The 20,214-nt window shown below is 44.7% G+C and overlaps 1 protein-coding gene across 1 annotated transcript in view; it reads left to right on the top strand.

The window, feature by feature from the left end:
- The window catches only part of RYR3 (ryanodine receptor 3), a 404,874-nt gene that overhangs the window by 165,642 nt on the left and 219,018 nt on the right, over nucleotides 1–20,214 (top strand). The window contains exons 25-32 of the mRNA XM_031935734.1: nucleotides 771–918; nucleotides 1,807–2,012; nucleotides 2,566–2,740; nucleotides 10,278–10,486; nucleotides 12,622–12,797; nucleotides 13,701–13,737; nucleotides 15,341–15,504; nucleotides 19,071–19,236. Coding sequence (XP_031791594.1) covers nucleotides 771–918; nucleotides 1,807–2,012; nucleotides 2,566–2,740; nucleotides 10,278–10,486; nucleotides 12,622–12,797; nucleotides 13,701–13,737; nucleotides 15,341–15,504; nucleotides 19,071–19,236 — 1,281 coding nt within the window. The remainder of the gene's footprint in view (nucleotides 1–770; nucleotides 919–1,806; nucleotides 2,013–2,565; nucleotides 2,741–10,277; nucleotides 10,487–12,621; nucleotides 12,798–13,700; nucleotides 13,738–15,340; nucleotides 15,505–19,070; nucleotides 19,237–20,214) is intronic.

Genomic DNA, 20,214 nt, shown 5'->3' with positions numbered 1-20,214 from the left:
TGTGTCCTCTGTCATGAAATGAACACACTGTGGCTCTGCCACCTTTTCCGATGTTTCTCCATGAAGGCCTGTTAAGCTGTCATGAGGAGGCTATAGCAACCTAAATCATGACCTGATCTTTCATAGGGAAATCGTTATACAAATCTCCATCTGCTTTGCCTTTGGAATGGAGGTTTCTAACCAATTCTGTGTTGCTTCATTTTATTCACAGGCTGGTATTATTAAAAGTGTTTTTGTTTTGTTCTGTTTAATGAGACAGACTCTCGCTCTGTCACCCAGGCTGGAGTGCAGTGGCCTGACCTCAACTCACTGCAACCTTCATCTCCTGGGTTCCAGTGATTCTCCCGCCTCAGCCTCCCGGGTAGCTGGGATTACAGGCACTCACCACCACACCCAGCTAATTTTTGTATTGTTCGTAGAGATGGGGTTTTACCGTGTTGGCCAGACTGGTCTCGAACTCCTAACCTCAAGGGATCTGCCCGCCTCGGCCTCCCAAAGTGCTGGGATTACAGGCATGAGTCACCACGCCCGGCCAAAAGTACTTTTTAATGCTAGCTTTGAGCATTAGTAAAATGTTTCCATTTATAGTCATTTAATCTGGAGAAGAAGTGACAAGTATGTACATTGGTAAATGTGAAGGCACTGAGGGAAACGCTCATAGACCTAGAGCAGCCAGAAAGCCAGGACTGTTGCTGGGAATATGTGAACAGGGCGAACTGTGGTGAAGGTAAAATGTTTTCTTGGCACCTTTTTTCTCTGGCTTCACATAGGATTTGAAGAACAAAAGAAATCCCCGTCTGGTGCCATATGCGTTACTGGACGAGCGTACCAAGAAGTCAAACAGGGACAGCCTGCGGGAAGCTGTGCGCACTTTTGTTGGTTATGGATATAACATTGAGCCATCAGACCAAGAACTAGGTAATGAGTTGAGAGTGTTTATTCTGGCCCCAGTTTACTAAACAGGTCCTCCTCTTGGGGTGTCCTAACTTCCAATAGGTCTAACTTGTACCATTGGAAATAGTATTGGGGCCGAAGAGCACTAGACTAAATGGTGTGTTTTTTTTATTATTATTATTATTATTTGGGAGACCATGTTTGATGTAAACCATGATCCCATTGACAGATTTTCTGCAATGAGCACTTCTATGTCTTATTCCCACAAGGAATAGATTATCTTCTAGGGTAGCTGAGCTTTTCAGAATACCTGATCAAAAACCAAGTCACTGTTTTTTGCTCTTATTTTCCAAATATGTGAATATCAGCTTACTTCTAGATCAGGTAATCACATCTCCAAATTAAAAGCTTGTTCAGATTAAAATCTGAACAACAGCTTAAAATGGATGAGCATGTTATCGTCATCCCATGCCCCAGGAGGTATTGTAGGCCACGTGGGCAGAATTGTACATCGTTAAGGGGATGGTTTTGAAGTCCAATCTGGGTTTATACCTTTGCTCCTCTGTTCATTGGCTCTGTGGCACTGAATAAATGATTTTACCTCTTTGAGCCTGAATTTCTTCATCAGTAAAATGAAGACAATATTAGCTACCTCATAGGTTTATTGTGAGGGAAAACTGAGAAATGGTCTCTAAAAGATCTACTATGAAGCAACCCGCAGTCAATGGTAGCTCGTATGGTGATGATAATGATGATCTATTATGAACAGAACGCCATATTGGATAGTAGTCGACCTATGGTCAGTCTCAGATGGTCTCATCAAATTCTTTTGAGTAGTGCTACTGAATTATTAAAGGCCTATGTTTTCTCTTTCCGTTCCACACCCTCTGTTCGCCTTCCTTCTCCCAATAGCTGACTCGGCTGTGGAGAAAGTCAGCATAGACAAGATCCGATTTTTCCGGGTTGAGCGATCTTATGCCGTGAGATCTGGAAAGTGGTATTTTGAGTTTGAGGTGGTGACTGGAGGAGACATGCGAGTTGGCTGGGCCAGGCCAGGCTGTCGGCCTGATGTCGAGCTGGGGGCCGATGACCAAGCCTTTGTGTTTGAAGGCAGCAGGGTGAGTCCATATATCTAGCAAACACACATCCTCAGACCAAGTTTTCCTTCTCCAAACATTTTTCTGGAAGCTCAAATTACTGGATCTCTGACTTCAAAGTGAGTGGCCACCACCACTGGCTAATGTAAACATAGAATGAGCATCGCCTGGTGACTGTTTCTTTGCTCTTCACTCTGTTGAAGGGGAGCACTGTACCCCAAATCCTTTCTACAATCACCTCCATATCTGGTTTTGCACCCAAGCCCATTGACTCAACTCCAGGGGTGACACAGAGATCACTATGAAGCCAGTATGTCAGGAAATCTTACCAGTTTTCCCTAGAGAGAATCCTGATTATTGCCATGGCTGTGACTAGAACAAGAGACTTGGGCTACCTTGTGTGTCTTGGTTTCATTTATAACATAGACCACTCCTCCTTGTTGGTTATCCTTGAGTGCCCCCTAGAAATCATGTACCACTACTAGTTAGGAGATAATGCAGATACGGTCATTTATCCATCTGCAGGGGCCTCTAGAAACTCCATTACTCTAAGCCCTAGAGTCTTGTTTTCTAGGGCCAGCGTTGGCATCAAGGAAGTGGGTATTTTGGGCGTACCTGGCAGCCAGGAGATGTGGTCGGATGTATGATTAACCTGGATGATGCTTCAATGATCTTCACACTGAATGGGGAGCTGCTGATCACCAACAAAGGCTCTGAACTTGCCTTCGCTGACTACGAGATTGAGAATGGTAAATCTAACACCCTCTGCCAACCCCAGCTCCATGAGGCTGGAGGAAAATACAGGGAAAGCTGAGCGAACTCCTCTACTTCCTTATTTAGCCTACACTATCCTTTGCCCGTTTGAAAACCCTAATGGTGAAGACGATCCCTTAGACTAGCAATTTCAAAGAATTAGGGGAGATAATAGTGATAGTTGGTGTGTGCAGCATACATATAAATTCTGAACTCTCAGATGCATTAACCAAGAAGCCCTGTGTCTTGGCATTTTAAGATTCTCCAGGTTTCCCAGTACTACAAAGAAAATGCTTATTGTATACGACTAATGTCCTTGACAGGAGAGAAAAATCAGTGAATTAAAGAATTATCCTTTTATTCTGATTTGAATTGTCAGTCTGCATGTTTGTTTAATTGAACTTGATGCTTTGAAGAGAACCATTGAAACACGAAAGTTAGACTTAGCTATTTCCTTGAATGAAATAGAATTTATTTTGAAATTCAGACACACTGTGAAACCCAACCGGAGTTGCATTTTTTAATGTCCATGAATAGACCACAGTCAGGGGCATGCTTCCAGCTACACAAAGGAGGAATTGGAGCTTATTATTTCTTGTCTATATAACTACATTACGTACACAGGACTCTTAGTATGTAGGGGAAACAGTGTAATGCAAGTCAGTAGACTTGCTCCTAACAAGCTCATTGGCTCCCAAAGCGTATTTGTTTGACCTCTCTTGGCTTTACTTTCTTCATCTATATTGGAGAATATAAGGATTGATGAAATAAAATCTAATGCTCTTCACAGATATAAAATTCAACGGCAGTGACTTAACAGCTGCTGTGTGAATGCCCTTGTGCCTGGTGCTTTGCCACACTGTTTCCTCCTCACGGATGAGAAGGGGGCTGTTCTGGGTCAGGAGACCTGGACTCTCACCCTGCCTCTGCTCCTGCCTACCCGGGACATCTTAGTTGACTTTATTTATCCATTTGGGGACTCATTTTCCTCTCTGGAAATGATGAAGGCTCCTTGTAGCCCTAAATTTCTGAGACTTTACAGGAAGAAACATTTCCTACCTAGAAAGCTAAAACGATATAACTGCATAGGAAGAGAGCACAAATACATGAAAGTGTGTGTGTGTAATATACATGCTCTTTCCAGAGCCTTTTTGGCTTTATAAATGACTTTTGCACTTTTTTTCAGACACCTGTTATCTAAAATATGCATATCCAACTGTACCTTTCAAGGTTTTTCTAAGAGCCAAATATTTGGAGACATAAAACGCTTCCCAGTCATATTTTCCTAAAAAGATAAATGACGAATGTCAAATGGGGTCATTTTAATACCTTCCAAAGAGGTTTAAAATCCAAGTTTTAGAGAAATAACTCTGTTTTTGGAGACAGGTGAGAACGATGTTGCCAGAGGAAGGAATGGCCTGTGTGCTGGTTCAGAGGCAAAGGAGAGGGTTTCTGTGGGTGGACATCAGGGCAGTGTACAAGGACCACCAGGTGCTTCCCAAGCACCCCCGTCACGCAGTGCCCTCCTTCCGAAGCCAGGAGGAAAACAGCCTCGGAGATTCAGGCACATCTCCAAGGAAAGTCATTCTTTGGGATAGACAGAGTCCAAACATCAGGGCCTTTTCCAGGCTCTACTATTGTGTGAACTGGAAGAGGGTACTTGTCTGTTGAAATCTGAGGAGGAGATAAGGATCTCGTATGTTGTGTAGAGTTACAAGAACTTTGTAAAGTCCAAAGCCTTGATAGTCAAGGTATGGTCTGCTTGTTAGCAATGAGGAATCTCATCCCAACCCCAGACCAGAATCAGAATCTGCATTCTGACGTGACGCTCTGGTGATTTGCATGCACGCTGAAGTGTGAGAGCAGAGTGGTCTAAAGCATATGCAAATGTGGGTAGTAGCAGTATTCAGGAGCTCATTTGTTGTAAAAAAGATGATAATGCAGAACAGTAAGTTATCAATGGCGAGTGACTAATACAGAATGAAAAGCGTGTATGAATGGTATTTGAATTGCATGTTAAATAAAGAATACGAGATGTCTCTGTGTAAGGAGAAGGCTAGTCCTATCAGGGGATGTAACAAGAGTAGTTCTGTGGCTCCAGGAAGCTACAGGAAAGGGTAGAAGATTTGTATTTGGAATGTATGGATGATGACGCTGGAAAGGTAGATGAGGTGCAGATTATAGGCTCAAATATTGAGACTCAGCCTTTTCGTTCAAGAAGCTATTGTCTTCTCTGAACCAAGCACCCCTGGACTTCACCCTCTAGGAAATGAGGGGCCGTTTTGGGGTTTGAGCAGAGGAATACTATAAAGGGGAGGGATATTTGAGCATATCCCTGCTTTTAGAGAGCATCTGTATTGTAATCAAAGTAATGTCCCATAGGCCTATTGTGTACAGGGATGTGATTTGACCTTCAGAATAACAAAGTATTATTAGGATGCTGTTTAATAATAGAATTGTACGGTAATGTGTTAGCACATTATACTGCCGTATTACAATGCACTTTAATAACAGAGACAAGATAATTGGAAAGCTCTTTCAGTTCTGCAGTGGCTTGTGAGTTGGTGGAAGGGTAGTTATAAGGAAGTCGACGTGCCATTCTTTGATAACAGTAGCCCAAAGGCCTGGAATAACCGCATAGCGTCTCTCTTCTCTCTGTGTCAAGTGGAAAGAGGTAGCAGTTCTTGCCTTGAGTTGTTAGGAAAAGCATCTGTTGAAAATAAAACATGTTATGCATTGTGGCGCCTACCACCCCCCACCCCATAAAGCAACATGTCCTGCTTGCTTGTGTTGTTCTGGTCACCAGCATGTCAGCTTTGATTTCAGCCATTACCCCAGTGGGAGCTTGGCCATGGGAAGCCTTTTGCCCTTTTTGGGAAGCAGTGGGGGCAGATATGGTAGTTCATGGCTGTTTTTACCTCTGGCTTACTTATAAGTTGTCATTTCCATCCTCTTATGCATCATAGATCATATGCCTTTATCTGCTTCATTAGAGTTTTCTAATTAATGTTCCCTCCGCTGGTCCCTGGACTGGACCATCACAGCTCTCAGTGTTGTCACCCAGAAGTATCTGAGAGCTCAGAGGCCTCCAAAGCAAACCCTTTGCTATTAGCCTTCTCTTTTCCTCTGTTTAAAGGAAAGGAAGATAAAATCCGGAACATCCTGCTAGACCTCAGAATGTGACACCGGGAAGAGGCTTTGGTGTGGTCTCCCGTGCCTCTCTGCCAGGCACTCCCCCGAGGGACCTCCTGCCTCCTGTTACAGCTTTGGTGTCTGCAGGGGCAGCCCCCCAGGCTGTTCCTGCTCATTGACCTGTCAGGTTTAACAGATCCCTCGTTTCTGTTGGCAGCTTTTCAATAGGCAGAAAATGAAACTTATCTGCGGGAAGCATCACTGCCAGCTGCAGGCACGCACGCTGGTACCCAGGGTCCCCTGTCATTCTCTCTCCAGATGGGTCTTGTGTTTCAGAAAGTGGCTGCGGCAGGGGAGCGTGGCCTATTGTTTCCTTTGTTTTCTGCAAGGCTTGTGACCGTCTCCGTGTTGTCCTGTAACTCTGTCTTTCCAAAGCTTAGCAGGAAATGGGAAGGAAGGGGTACAACATGTGCTGCTGGACAGAACTCCCAGAAACACCCCAGGAACGGTCTGAGCGCTCATCTACCTCCCTGTCTCTAAGATGTCAGCTTTTCCCTTGCTGGTAGCTATTCTCTTTTTTGTGTTCCTTTAGTTTAAAATGGTTTGAAAATGGATCTCTCCTTTGGATTTTTGAGAGCGCTGGTGTCTTTGCAATCTCCCGGAATTATAAGATTACCCTCCTGCTCTCCCTCTTCCTAATCAGAAAACCAGTATGAGGCCTTATAATACCGAGTGTATCAGAACTGGGGGGTCCTCTACAAAATATAAAGGCATATATTCTTGCCATTGCTTTCCGGGGACAAGAACTTCTGTATACAACTTGGCTGAAGACTGTGCCGTTTGCAGATTTTCTTCTCAAGCCTCTGCAGAGTTGTCAGCATGATTGCATCTATTAGGCTGCATGTAGGGAGGTGGTATTCTTTTCCCTCTTATTTTTCGTCTTCTCCAGTCTCCTTTGAGGCTATGGGTTAATTAAGCTGTGTGCAACATGGAAATCCTTCTTCGTGACAGTCAGATAGTAATGCCACATGACCTTGCCCAGTGGGTCCCTTTAACCAGGTGAATTCTAGAGTGCCATGTAGTGGGCTGTGTACAGGTAGCCCTTTTCCTCTAAGGGCCCTGGAGCGTGTTGCGGTCATGGGTCTCCATCTGTCTAATCTAGAGACAAACAGGTGAACTACCTGACACGGAAAATCATTTGAAAAGCAATGTAACTGATACAAAGCAAGTTAGCTTACATGACAATTAGAAAGCAGGCATCCTGGCCTCAGTCCCCATTGCTTGCTGTGGACTCCTGCTCAGGCAGCTTCGTTCACATGCGGACTCTGCAGTTTACCAGGTAGCAGATGTTGAGCAAGTCCACTTTCTAGGTCTCAGTTTCCTCATCTGTAAAACTGACATCATAATGAGATGTATCTGTAGAGCACAAAGCCTGACATTTACAAGGTATTTGGTAAATATTCGCTATTGTGGCTTCGCATGCCATGGTTGTTCCCCCTTATCTATCTTTCATGAAGAATTATAAAATTACAAGATTTTTAAATGCCTCAAGTAAAGAAGTTTTAGAAATGCAGATATTAGCTAGATCCTCCTTAGCCAGGTGGAGGGAGCTGATTAAATGTATCTAGTTATCGAATCATTTTCTCCAGGAGAAAGCGCTGGTGCTTTATGAAAATTAACCTTTCCTCTCTGTCCTTTCGGATGTTCTCTTTTCTGACTCAAGCCTTAGATTTAGCTTTTCTGCTGCTGTTTTACAGACATGTCCCAGCCGCCTCCACTTAGCCTCCCGGAGGTCCCCAATACTCTGTGCCTCCCATTGCTCTTACGTCCATGACTTTCGTTACACCCTGTCTTTTCCCTTGGAGTGTGCAACTCTCCCTGTAGAGAAGGCTTCTGCCCCACAGGGGCAACACTTTACTCCCTAGTGAATGCAGTCCTCTGGCCCAGTCATAACTACCGTTTAAATCTGGGGCATTCGTCCCCTGAACACTCACTCCCTCTCCCACACTGACTGGCAGCTGGCCTATGACTCGAGGATAAAGGATCTCATCCCATTTTGTCACTTGCCCTTCCCGTGATCTTGGTCAAGTCCATTAACTCCTCATGTCCTTAGTTTTAGCCTTATTAAAGTGCTGTCCTCTCTACTGATGCTTAGGAATGAGGAGGAGCTCAACATCCTTAGAAAAAGAAAGAAGTCTTATGCAATTATCACCTTTTCCCCCTTACATTGTCAACGGGTCTGTGACTAGGACATTATTTTTATGTCCTGAGGTCAAATCCTCATTGTTGCTGCTTCCCACTGAGGCTTTCAGCCCTGCTGCTCACTTATTGCACCACCCAGGTTCATGGAGAAGAATGGAATAGGGGGGTTTTCTTAAGCTGTCCTATTCTCTGCTCACATCAAACAGAGTGAGCACAACAAGTCCAGTGAGCTGGACTGTTTCATGATCTTCATGTTCGTGGCTCCAAGATAAACCTATACTGGTGGCTTTCCTGGTTTAGTTACCTCCCTTAGTAGAATAACCAAAATACTGTCTTGAGATGAGGGATGGTTTACGGCAAACACATTCACTGTTTTATATTCCATACCTTGTCTCCACTTCTGTAAGCTCCTTGGGATGGGGATAGTTTCTTCTTCCTTCACATCTTGTCATGGCACATAGCAAAACCATCTTTCCCAATGGGGAGCCTACAAATTCTACTGGCAAGCAATTATTCTACACTGTATTCAGATTTCCAAAGGTTCTTTATTTATAAACATGTCTGTCTATAGAAAGGAAATGGTTTCATCCATTGCAGCCCCTGTCACAAAAATACCAGAAGCATAATAGTGCTCAGGATGTTACATGCACAGGTATGCAACATCCACTGACCAGTCCATTGACTGTCCTGAGAGGTAGGGGTCCTAGTCTGTCCTCAGTTGGCAGCACTGCGAGGAGGCTTTTTGTACACACATCACTGCCGTTTTGCTAGGATCACATTGATATTCTCTCTTATTTAGACACGGTATTAAACGCGTCTGCATCCTAAGTGAGTTTATAGTTTCTAAAAGCAACCACATAGCTTGCAAGAGATTTACATTTCACTTATGTAACTTATTCTTTACATAGAAACTTCGTGGCTTAGATAATAGTATATAAGCCTCCCATCTAGGAAGAGGGCATCTTGGCCTTGGTGTCTATGAAAGAAAGTTTTTACTGTTAGATGTAAATGCTCCCAAAATTGGCCTTTAAATGTCCCCTGAAATGACCACTCTTATCCTAGGGAGTAACACCACTTTCTTCTGTAGGGGCCTCCAGCCCCTGCCTCATCCAGCAGCCCCAGAACTACTCCTACCCTTCCAGGCACACTCTACAGCCTCCAGCTGTCCTCCAGCCGCCTCCCTGCCTCTCACATCCTCCCAAATCCAACATAATTAGCGCTTTTCCCTGTGTTGCTGATTTGTTGGTCCACAATTATGATGTATAAATAGCCCACAAACAAGAACGCCAAACAATTTGAACTTCGGCTTTGGTCTGTTTTGAGTGGTAGTTTTTTAATATGATCAGGCTGCAGATGTGAGCTTGGAGAGATGATAGCTGTAGGAAGGAAGAGAAGAGCTTTCTCTGGCTCCTGCTTGAAACTCTGCCTTCCTGAGTAGGCAACGAGGAGGACCGTGGGCTAGGAGACTGGGTGTTTGTAAATTGTATTTTGTTAACAAGCACAATCATAGTGCTAGCATTTAAAACTTCTTAGAATCCTACTCTCAAAATGTGAAGGACCGCTCACGTCACTGGGGAAGATGCTGGGGTCCAGAAAACTTGGGCAACTTGAACCAAGTCATTTTTTTTATTTTAAATAAATTTTATTTTGTAGATTTAAGGTATACAACGTGATGTTATGAAATACATAGAGATAGTAAAAAGGCTACTACCGTGCAGCAAAATAACATATTCTTCATCTCACATAGTTACCGGTCTTTTTGTTTTTGTGGCAAAAATCTCACCAAGTCATTCTTTAGGCTCACTGCACTGTTCTGGGTAGTATTTAAATTTTCCCAGGGCCGAAAATCAATTTTAACTAAGGGACAGATAAAGAATTTCACTTTTTCTCTTACTGGTTTTGCCTTTCCAGTTGATAGTTATTTATATCTTAAGAATATTCTTAACTGGATGCTTTCCCCAAATCATTTTGAACCAAGCTCACTTTTCTTTCCCATGTACCATGGGCAGTGGTGGCCTCCATGGTGGCCTCCTGTTGTTGATTTTATGTGCCAGGAAGAAAGAAAAAAAGAAAAAGAGGATTGTGTCCCATCTGTCCTACTGGGAGTCAAAGCCCTTAAGGAAGAACTGATTCAGCTTCCTCACAGTGTCCTGGGATGGTGCCCTCGGGCTAAAGCAGGGTTCTCTAACTATTCTACAGGCTTTGTGCCCATCTGCTGTCTGGGGCTGTCTCAGATTGGCCGCATGAATCTTGGGACAGATGCCAGTACCTTCAAGTTTTATACCATGTGTGGTCTCCAAGAGGGCTTTGAGCCTTTTGCTGTCAACATGAACAGAGATGTTGCTATGTGGTTCAGCAAGCGCCTCCCGACGTTTGTCAACGTGCCAAAGGACCATCCACACATAGAGGTAATGTTACACAATGTGTGTGGCCCTGGCAGGTCAGGTGGGCCAAGGCCTGAAGCTCCCCCTAGGTCTCCTGTCAACAGGCAGCTGCTTACCTGAGTCCATGCCCTGGCCACTTACCAGCCACCTCCCTGCTGACCCTCAGAGCTGCAGTTGCAGGCACCTTAATTGGGGCCGCCCAGTGGCATCTCACGAGAGACAGCAGCCTTGCACATACAACCCTGCAGATCGACTCTCAACATTTTGGTCCACTGCATTTGCTCTGGATGTTCCTATACTGTATTGTCATAGTAATATAGTATCCGGAGACCTTAAACTTTTTTTTTTTTTTTTTTTAAGTTCAGGCTGGGTGTGGTGGCTCACACCTGTAATCCCAGCTTCTTGGGAGGCTGAGGTGGGAGGATCCCTTGAGCCCGGGAGTTCGAGGCTGCAGTGAGCTATGATCACATCACTGCACTGTAGCCTGGGTGACAGAGAGAGAGACCCTGTCTCTTGAAGCAGTTTTTTTATTTAAAAAATTTAGGCTGGGCGAGGTGGCTCACGCCTGTAATCCCAACACTTTGGGAGGCTGAGGCAGGCGAATCACGAGGTCAGGAGATCAAGACCATCCTGGCTAACATGATGAAACCCCATCTCTACTAAAAATACAAAAATTAGCTGGGTGTGGTGGCGGGCGCCTGTAGTCCCAGCTACTCGGGAGGCTGAGGCAGGAGAATGGTGTGAACCCGGAAGGCGGAGCTTGCAGTGAGATCGCGCCACTGCACTCCAGCCTGGGGGACAGAGCAAGACTCTATCTCAGAAAAAAAAAAAAAAAAAAAATGTAAAAGTTCAGTACCTATATTCAAGATTATGTGTACTGAACATGTATGTTCTTACCCACCCATGACTTGATGTCTTGTAGGACCTATTTAATTTTTAGATAGTGTCGCCCAGATTTTAAGCTGACGTGTGATCATTGAGTAATCTATCCCATCTTCTAGGGGGAGCAGAGAGGGGCCAAAGATTGTAAGGAGTCTAACTTTGGTTCTGGCCCTACACCGACTTAGACTTGCCTCTGTTTTGGTTCACAGACCATGGTTTTTCCGTGGTGGATGGGGGAAGAGTGTTGATTTAAAAAAATGCCAGACACATCAGCCCCATTGCAGCTGTAGTCAAGGTAGATTCAGTGGTTTGCTTCAACCTCCCTGTAAGTTCCTTCACTCATCCTCCCATCTGAATTCAACAAGCATCAACCTTAATGCCCCACTTTCTTCCTCAGTTAAATAGTAGAGACTTTTATTTCTCTGATTCCTCCCTAACCATTACTTTAGGAAAGTGACTCTTAAACTTTTGGAGGTCATAAACCCCTAGAGGCCCTCTGCTTAGAAAAATATAGAAACCATACAAATATGAAGTATTCTCATAGGACCTGGGACAAGAACAGCTCTCCAGAGATCAAAGAGGCTCAGATTATAAGAAAATTATTATTGTAAGCCTCAGTTCATTTCCCCTGTATACCCGCATTTCCCTCTCCACACACATTGCAAAAATCCATTTCTGACCTTTTCTCCCCCAACTGTGCGCCCTGCAATGCTTGTGCCTAGGAACCGCGGCTTTCTCCAGTATTGGGAGGAGGCTCCAGGAGCCTCAGCCTTCAGACCATGACTGTGGCAGAGATGAGAGCGGGGCTGGGCTGGGAGGGTGCCCTCCTCAGGAGCTGGACATCCTTCCTGAGCTTTGAGATTACTTTTGCCCCTTCTCTTAGATGTTCTCATGCCCAGTGACAAGCACAGCCCTTGGAAAGATTATCTTCTTTAGCCACTTGCCCCCTGCCCTAAAAGGTTAGCCTCTGTGAACACTATGCTGTGTCTGCCAGATGCCACCCCACTCTGGCACATTTATTCTCCACCCTTGGCCTTACAGAGAACCCAGTGAGCACGCTTTTAAATCTCTAGTTTCCCTAGCCGGGAGCAGATCTGTTTCTTCCTACAGGACAAGGCCCAAGTAATGATGAGAATCATAGTTTGATTATCACTGGACACAGCTTACTTCTGTAGTTCACAGAATGCCTTGCCATGTGCACGTCCACGAGGGAAGAAAGGACTGGGTCAAGGTCAGGCCCTTTGGTATGTCAAGGTAAGGACTCGTCCTGTTTCCAGGTCGTGAGGATTGATGGCACCATGGACAGCCCTCCGTGTCTCAAGGTGACCCATAAGACATTTGGCACACAGCATAGCAATGCCGACATGATCTACTGCCGCTTGAGCATGCCTGTTGAGTGCCACTCTTCCTTCAGCCACAGCCCCTGTCTGGACAGTGAAGCCTTCCAGAAAAGGTGAGGGTGAGGCCTCCGGTTCTCAGAGGCACTCATTGTATCTGCTGTAAAGTGGGTTTTCTGCTTTTTACCCTAACTCACCAGAGGAACTCCATAGATAGGGTACTCTCTGCCTTCAGCCAGGTTAAAAAAAAAAAAAAAAAGAAAGAATATGTGTGCACACATGTGCATGCAAGTACACGTGTGTGTTTGTGCCGTACATAATTAAGGGGCCAATCATGCTAAACAGACGCATCTGGTGGAAAAGTTGCTGCTCTTCTTGAACTCGGAGCCCCTACCTTCCTTGCTGCCTACAACTCCCGTGTTTTGTGAGGGCATAAGAGGGTGCAATTATTTTTGGTTTTGTGTGTAATGAGAAGTTTCTGGAGGCAGATACTGCCTCCTTTGCATAACTATGGGCATTGTCCAACTCTGCAGCTGTGTGATTCATGGGCAATGTGTCTTCTTTCTTCCTGATAAGGAATATATTTCTTGCTGTCTTTCTTTCCCCTGATGTCTATTTTTAATCATTGATGTATGTCTGCTGCCTGGAGCCGTCTTGTTGGGGTTTCCTCTAGTGTTTTGCTTTCTACCAAGCCTTTAAACAAGCACAGCTGCTTGAGAGAATAGGATAACCTATTCAGAGGTATCTCTGCTTGTACTATTGCAGTCTTCTATCCTCACTCTCAACTTACCATCTAACTTACCATCTGGGCTGAGGGATAAGAGTTGGGAGTCGCATCCCTGCCTTGTGTTAACAGCTTACAAATGAACAGTCCCAAGACTAGTTGCAATCACTTGTGTCTAGGAAGTAGCCACTTTCTTAAACTTGCCTTGATCATTAAAGGTAGATCAATTGACTGTCGGAACTGTGGGATTCTCTAAACAGCTGAATAACTAAAACATGGATTATCTTTCCCCCAGGAAACAGATGCAAGAAATACTCTCTCATACAACAACAGTAAGTAAATGTGCTCAATTATGGTTTTAATTATTTGATTCTTCGTTGTGCCTGGTAATATGCCCCTTACAGCAAAGATCTGTCTAGAGATCCTCTTTAATTGCCAATTACTCTGTCTTTTAATATCCATCTTGATGCTTCCAGAACACATCTATGGCATTTCTCAAGTGGGGGAAAGAAATACAGTTACTCAGTGCAAAGCAAAAGCTCTACCTGGAGCTCCTAATTGGGCATCTTTGGGTACTTGTTGCCCATTTGCCATCAGGAACCCAACACTGCCTTTCTGATTGAAATGAGTATCAGTGGAGGGCGCTCAATTTAGTCTTTTGGTTTGCATTTTTTGTGTAAACTTTTGTGAGTCAGCTCCCCCATGTCTCTGTGCAATACTAGGAGTGATGTTAACAGCAATCAAATGAGAAGAAGAGCAAGAAGCCAGCGCAGAAAATGGAAGCTACTTTTGGTCCCTAGACAGTAGTCAAAAAGTACCTCCTGATTTTTCTTTCTTTTGCTCATTCTTCTTTAGCGTCTGGCCAAAAAAAAAAAAAAAAAGTTTATGGAAGCAGTGCATGTGTGTCAACCCTTCTGTAAAGTTATCCAACAATCCTGAATTTGTAGGTTCACCTTCATCAGGAGTAAGATTCTTGCTGCAGTGAATCACACACTTAGTGTGTGTGGGACACTGTGCTTGGCACATTGTCACCTTCCCATTTAATCTCCATTTAATTCATTTAAAATTAATCAGCAAGCCCTGAAATGGATAATATATTGCACAGAGAGGACAAATGGTTTGTCCAGAGTCACATGATGAATACCTGGCAGTGTCAAGATTTAAACCCAGGCTTGTCTAGCTGACCCTTTTTTCTTCCGGTCAAGAAAATTTGACAGACTACAAGTAAGAGCCACTTCATTAAGAATGAATCTGCTCAGTTTCATAAGGAAAATGATGAGGTAGTCACCTGCCTCAGTGCTGTAGCTATTGTTGTAACACAGTGATAACCCCATGAACTGTGTGAGCCCTGCCAAAAACTGCAGTACTTCTCAATACTGCCTGTAGTTGAGTGTGACAGCTACACAAAGCACATTTGGCCGTGACATGAACTCTTTCTTAAGCAACCTCTTTCAAGACTTTCCAGAAAAAAAACACTGGACCTCCTTGTAGAAGGAGAAAGTGTAACAGGAACACTCTGACCCTTGACCACTCTCTCTGAGGGCAGAGACTGTGCCCGCTCTCTCCTGCAGCCCAGATCTGCCCTGGTGCCCAGGAGAGGGTTAGGGCTCTGTGCTGCCATTCTGAGCAGTTGCCACTGCTTCCATCCACAGCATCTCCTGATTTCAGCACCAACGTCTTCTGGGCAAAGGGTGATAGATTAGCTTAAGCATTTGCTTTGCCAGATGCTACAGCAAAATAGAAAGGAAAAATCAGGAAGCCAGAATCCCTATTCAGCCTGCCTTCCAGATCTAGCATGTAGTCTACCTCTACTAGTGTGCACTTTTCCAGAAATGAAAAAGGGGCCAAGTGAGCTGCTGTGTTATTTCTGCCTCTTGGGCCCCCTCTCCTCAACTGGATGGGGGCCATTGACCCCCGTCTGCAATCTCTCCACAGCAGTGCTACTACGCCATCCGCATCTTTGCTGGACAGGATCCATCCTGCGTCTGGGTCGGATGGGTGACTCCAGACTATCACTTGTACAGTGAAAAGTTTGACCTGAATAAAAACTGCACAGTGACTGTCACCCTAGGGGATGAAAGAGGCCGGGTGCACGAAAGGTAAGAGGGCTTCCAAGTGGCAGGGTTAGCCATCGGGCTTCTCAGTCCCTCCCCCCAGTCTTTTTCTTCCATCCCACACCCAAAGAAGGAAACATCTCAGCCTCTCTTAAAAGGAGAAAATGAAGTACAGGCTTCAAATAAACAAACCAGTACTATGACAGTGAGAAAAAGTGCTAGTGAAAATAGAGAAGAATTTCATCATGTATATAAACTGTGACCCAGGGATGGAAAATATAGACAGACAGTGGGGGGTACGTGATCTCTCTCAGAGTTTTTTCCAGGACCTCTGGGCAAGTCCCAATTTCTACAACATCAGAACAAGACAGAAAATCTCTGGGTGCTTGAGAAAAGTTGATTCAGAAGAAATAAAAAGATATAGCACATCACACACTAACTAATACACTCAGAATTCCTCCTCCCAAGAGCTTATAATGGTTGAAAGCATAAGGAATCAAAGAGACACTGAGACTTCATGAATAATAACCACCAAATAGAAATTAGGAAACTTTAGGGGCAAGCACATTCTAGGCACACCATACCCTCCACTGGTCTGCTGGCGCTGCCAGAGAAGGGATTGTTGGCCAGATGTGCTCCAGAGGTGACTCGGGAGACTGTGGCTTGTGGTTTCCCTCTGTTCCCCACCTACGTGAGGTACAGGAGCATCTTTTCCCTATACAGCCATATGTAGAGATGTCGTAAGTTGTTTTTCAAGCTGGCCTTTGCTCCCTACAAAGACGGGAACGTCTTGCAACCAGTGCCCTTTAGAGAATATTGGCTCACCAAAGACTAGTGGCCAGAGGTGAGTCACAGTCACTGTCATGAGGGACCAGCAGCTGGTTAAGAGTGCTGGCTTAGACCGGGCACGGTGGCTCATCCCTGTAATCACAGCACTTTGGGAGGCCAAGGTGGGCAGATCATGGGGTCAGGAGATCGAGACCATCCTGGCCAACATGGTGAAACCCTGTCTCTAGTGAAAATACGAAAATTAGCCGGGCATGGTGGCACATGCCTGTAGTCCCACCTACTCGGGAGGCTGAGGCAGGAGAATTGGTTGAACCCAGGAGGCGAATGTTGCAGTGAGCCGAGATCGTGCCACTGCATGCCAGCCTGGCAACAGAGCAGGACTCTATCTCAAAAAAAAAAAAAAGTGCTGTCTTTAGAAAAAACTGCCTGGGTTTGTAGGGGTATGACATTGGACCAGTCACTTAATCTCCTTGGGCCTTGATTTCCTCATCTATAAGATGAGGATAATAGTTTCTATTATCATGGAGTATTGTGAGGATTAAATAAGTTAATTCATAGAAAAATTCTTAGGACAGTGCCTCAACTCAGGCACTCAATAAATTTCAACTACAGTCATCCCTTGGTATCTGAGCTAGATTTGCCCCAGCATCTTCCACCCATACCAAAATCCACTCATACTCAATCACCGCAATCAGCACTGAACCCCGGTATAGGAAAAGTCAGCCTTCCCTATATGTGAGTTTTGCACCCTGTGAACACTGTATTTTCAATCCATGTGTGCTTGAAAAAAATTCACCTGTAAGTGTACCCATGTATGATGGACCCATGCAATTCAAACCCATGTTTTTCAAGGGTCAGCTGTATAATTATTATTCCCATTACTGAATGTCCATCATTATGAAAGCCAAAATAGACGCTATGAGCAACATCTGGTTTAGATCGGAAAGGAAAGGATTCTAAAGTAATTGACCAATCCAGGCTTTGTTCTTCAGCCAGAAGAAAAGGCAGAAGTGTCCACCTCATTTGAGTTTGTAATTCCGGTTTGCTGGCTCTACCATATGAGATCGATTACTTGATTTATCTGAGCCTCTGTGGCCATACTTACTGTGGAAATTAACTAACATTTTAGCACCTAGGAGAAGACATACTATATGGTACACATTCAATAATTCTTACTTCTTTGTCCTACGTAATAAGAAATAAATACAAAATCCATTTACAGATGCTTTAGGACATTTTGAATTTAGGTCTTTAATATATGACCAAAGCCAACTGCTTCACATTCCCACAGCTTGAATGCATTATTAAGTGAATTCTGTATTAGTCATCAGTGTGGCTAGCATCTTAATCACTAAAAAGTAGTACTAACATGGCTGCAGTTATGGAACTCTAATAATGCTATAACTCTTTGAAAGAGGCTATTGGCGTTGGCCCCTGCCTGAGGGCATTCACAGGAAGTGAGCATGAGGAGGGCATTCACAGGAAGTGAGCATGAGGAGGGCGTTCACAGGAAGTGAGCATGAGGGCATTCACAGGAAGTGAGCATGACGGCTTTCACAGGAAGTGAGCAGACCCATTGTTGCCCCAAAGGAGAGGACAGGAAATTAATGCATGCTTACCAAGGGAGAAAGTGATAGACTTCTACAGGCAGAAGGAACCTTGGTGAATCCTAAGTGAACCCTTGGTTTTTCAAATGAGAACATCATCCCGAGAGGTGAAGCAACTCTCAGAGTTGACAGAATCTATTCCAGGATCTACCCACCCCACGGTGCCAGATGTACTGTCCCTGCCCCTGTGTGGCCTTGCCCTCCATGCTGAGGACCACAACAGGAAGCCAGGCTGAGTCACATCACACTGACCCTAAGATGTTTAAAGGAGCTGCTCTTGCATCAGGTAGAGCGTCACCCTTTGATTTAACTTGAGAAAAGTCATGTCATGTCACTTCGAGGGACCAGGTACCTGAGCTGAAGTACACCAGTGTGGGTTTAGAAGGAGATAGAATCAGTCGTCTCTTGCCCACGGTGGGGAGCTGCGAGAATTGCTTCAGCCACTGCACATCTCCACAGCTCACCTGGGATGTGAAATCCTACAATTAAGGAATTGGGCTTTGGAGCCTTAAGGACTTTTTCATTATTACAGTTTGATTTTAAGTGTAAATACCTATAATGGAGTTTTGTATTCTGGGGGTTGGTAGACAGAAAGCTAAGCAAGGCACCTAAGTTGATGGTTAGCCAGTAGTGCGGGAAGCAGAACTCCAAGGCACTGGGAAGGACAGGGGCATATAAGTCAAGGTAGTGGCAAGGTGTCAGAGAAAAACTACTTCGTAGGGAGCCCAGACTGGCCATCCTGAGGAATGTGGGCCTGAGTTTTCAAGTGTTTTACAGCCTTTTGCGCTGGTTACCAGACTGGGACTCTGAACCCAGACTTTTGTTTCTGCCTCTTATTCCAAATGCCCATGTAAGTTTGCCAAAGGTGGTCATTCACCCCATGCCTCAATTTCCCATCTCTGTGGTGGGATGCTACCATTCCCTGATCTGTTTCACAAAGGTGTGTTGACGCTGAGTCTGGAAACAGTTCTCTGAACATTGTGCTCTTTGGAAGGAGGTAGCCTGAATAGATTGCCACACCCCTACACTGAGTGGTTGGTGTCTGAGTAAATGGGGGTGAAGCTAAATAAACTCAATTAAGAAAAAAAAAATTATTTGGGGCTGAACAGAAAGCTTCCTAGGAAAGTGTCTGTAGCTATTTTCATTTCATTCCTGAGTCTTGATTACAAACTGCCCCAGTCCAGATTCTCTGCCTTTTCCTGTCTTGGCTCCTAGTGTGAAACGCAGCAACTGCTACATGGTCTGGGGCGGGGACATAGTGGCCAGTTCCCAGAGATCAAATCGGAGCAACGTGGACCTGGAGATCGGCTGTCTTGTGGATCTGGCAATGGGCATGTTGTCCTTCTCAGCCAACGGAAAAGAGCTGGGCACCTGCTACCAGGTAAGGGCGGCTTCTGGGGCCGAAACAGGGCTATCCCAGGCCTGGTGTTTGTGACTGTGTTCCTTGTTCTCGGTACTCAGCATTCCTGCCACAGTGTGTCAAGCTGATGAGCCCGTGTGGGCCATGGACCACTTAGGACAGCAGATAAACAAGAACAAAGTTACTTCAATGTGTGCAGAGAAAACAGGGCTGGGCAATCATAATTACTGGTTGATCCAATACGCTGGTCATCTTTCTAGAGGATGAAAAGGCTTTTCCTTGGTGTTGAGCTGTAAAAGGTTATTCATTTATTTCATAAATATTTCTTGTGCAGCCTTATCTATTACCTGCACTATATAAGATACAAGATGTAAAGTGTGAACAGAAATACTTCTCACTTTAAGAAACTTCTGTACTCAGAAACCTATAAAAATGGATTAATTTGCCAGGAAGTATCCATTTTGCAAAAAGGTTATCCACATTCCCTATGACTACCTTACAGGATGCTTTAAAAATACATTTATAGGCCGGGCGCGGTGGCTCACACCTGTAATCCCAGCACTTTGGAAGGCTGAGGCAGGGGAATCATGAGGTCAGGAGATTGAGACCATCCTGGCTAACACGGTGAAACCCTGTCTCTACTAAAAGTGCAAAAAATTTGCCAAGCGTGGTGACCCGTGCCTGTAGTCCCAGCTACTCGGGAGGCTGAGGCAGGAGAATTGCTTGAACCCGGGAAGTGGAGGTTGCAGTGAGCTGAGATCACGCTACTGCACTCCAGCCTGGGCAACAAAGCAAGACTCCCATCTCAAAAAAAAAAAAATACATTTATATATATAATGTGTTTCCTCATTTCCTGGACTGTGAACTTCCATAGAGCTACTCAGGAAAACCATCCATTATACACATGTGGGTTTACCTGTCATTAACCACAAGCAGCCTGATCTCTTCATTCTTTTTTTTTTGAGACGGAGTCTTGCTCTGTCGCCCGGGCTGGAGTGC

This window comes from Piliocolobus tephrosceles, chromosome 6, assembly GCF_002776525.5.
Source record: "Piliocolobus tephrosceles isolate RC106 chromosome 6, ASM277652v3, whole genome shotgun sequence".
Lineage (NCBI taxonomy): Eukaryota > Metazoa > Chordata > Mammalia > Primates > Cercopithecidae > Piliocolobus > Piliocolobus tephrosceles.
Note: the sequence above shows the minus strand (reverse complement) of the source record. Positions and strands in the feature narration are given on the sequence as shown.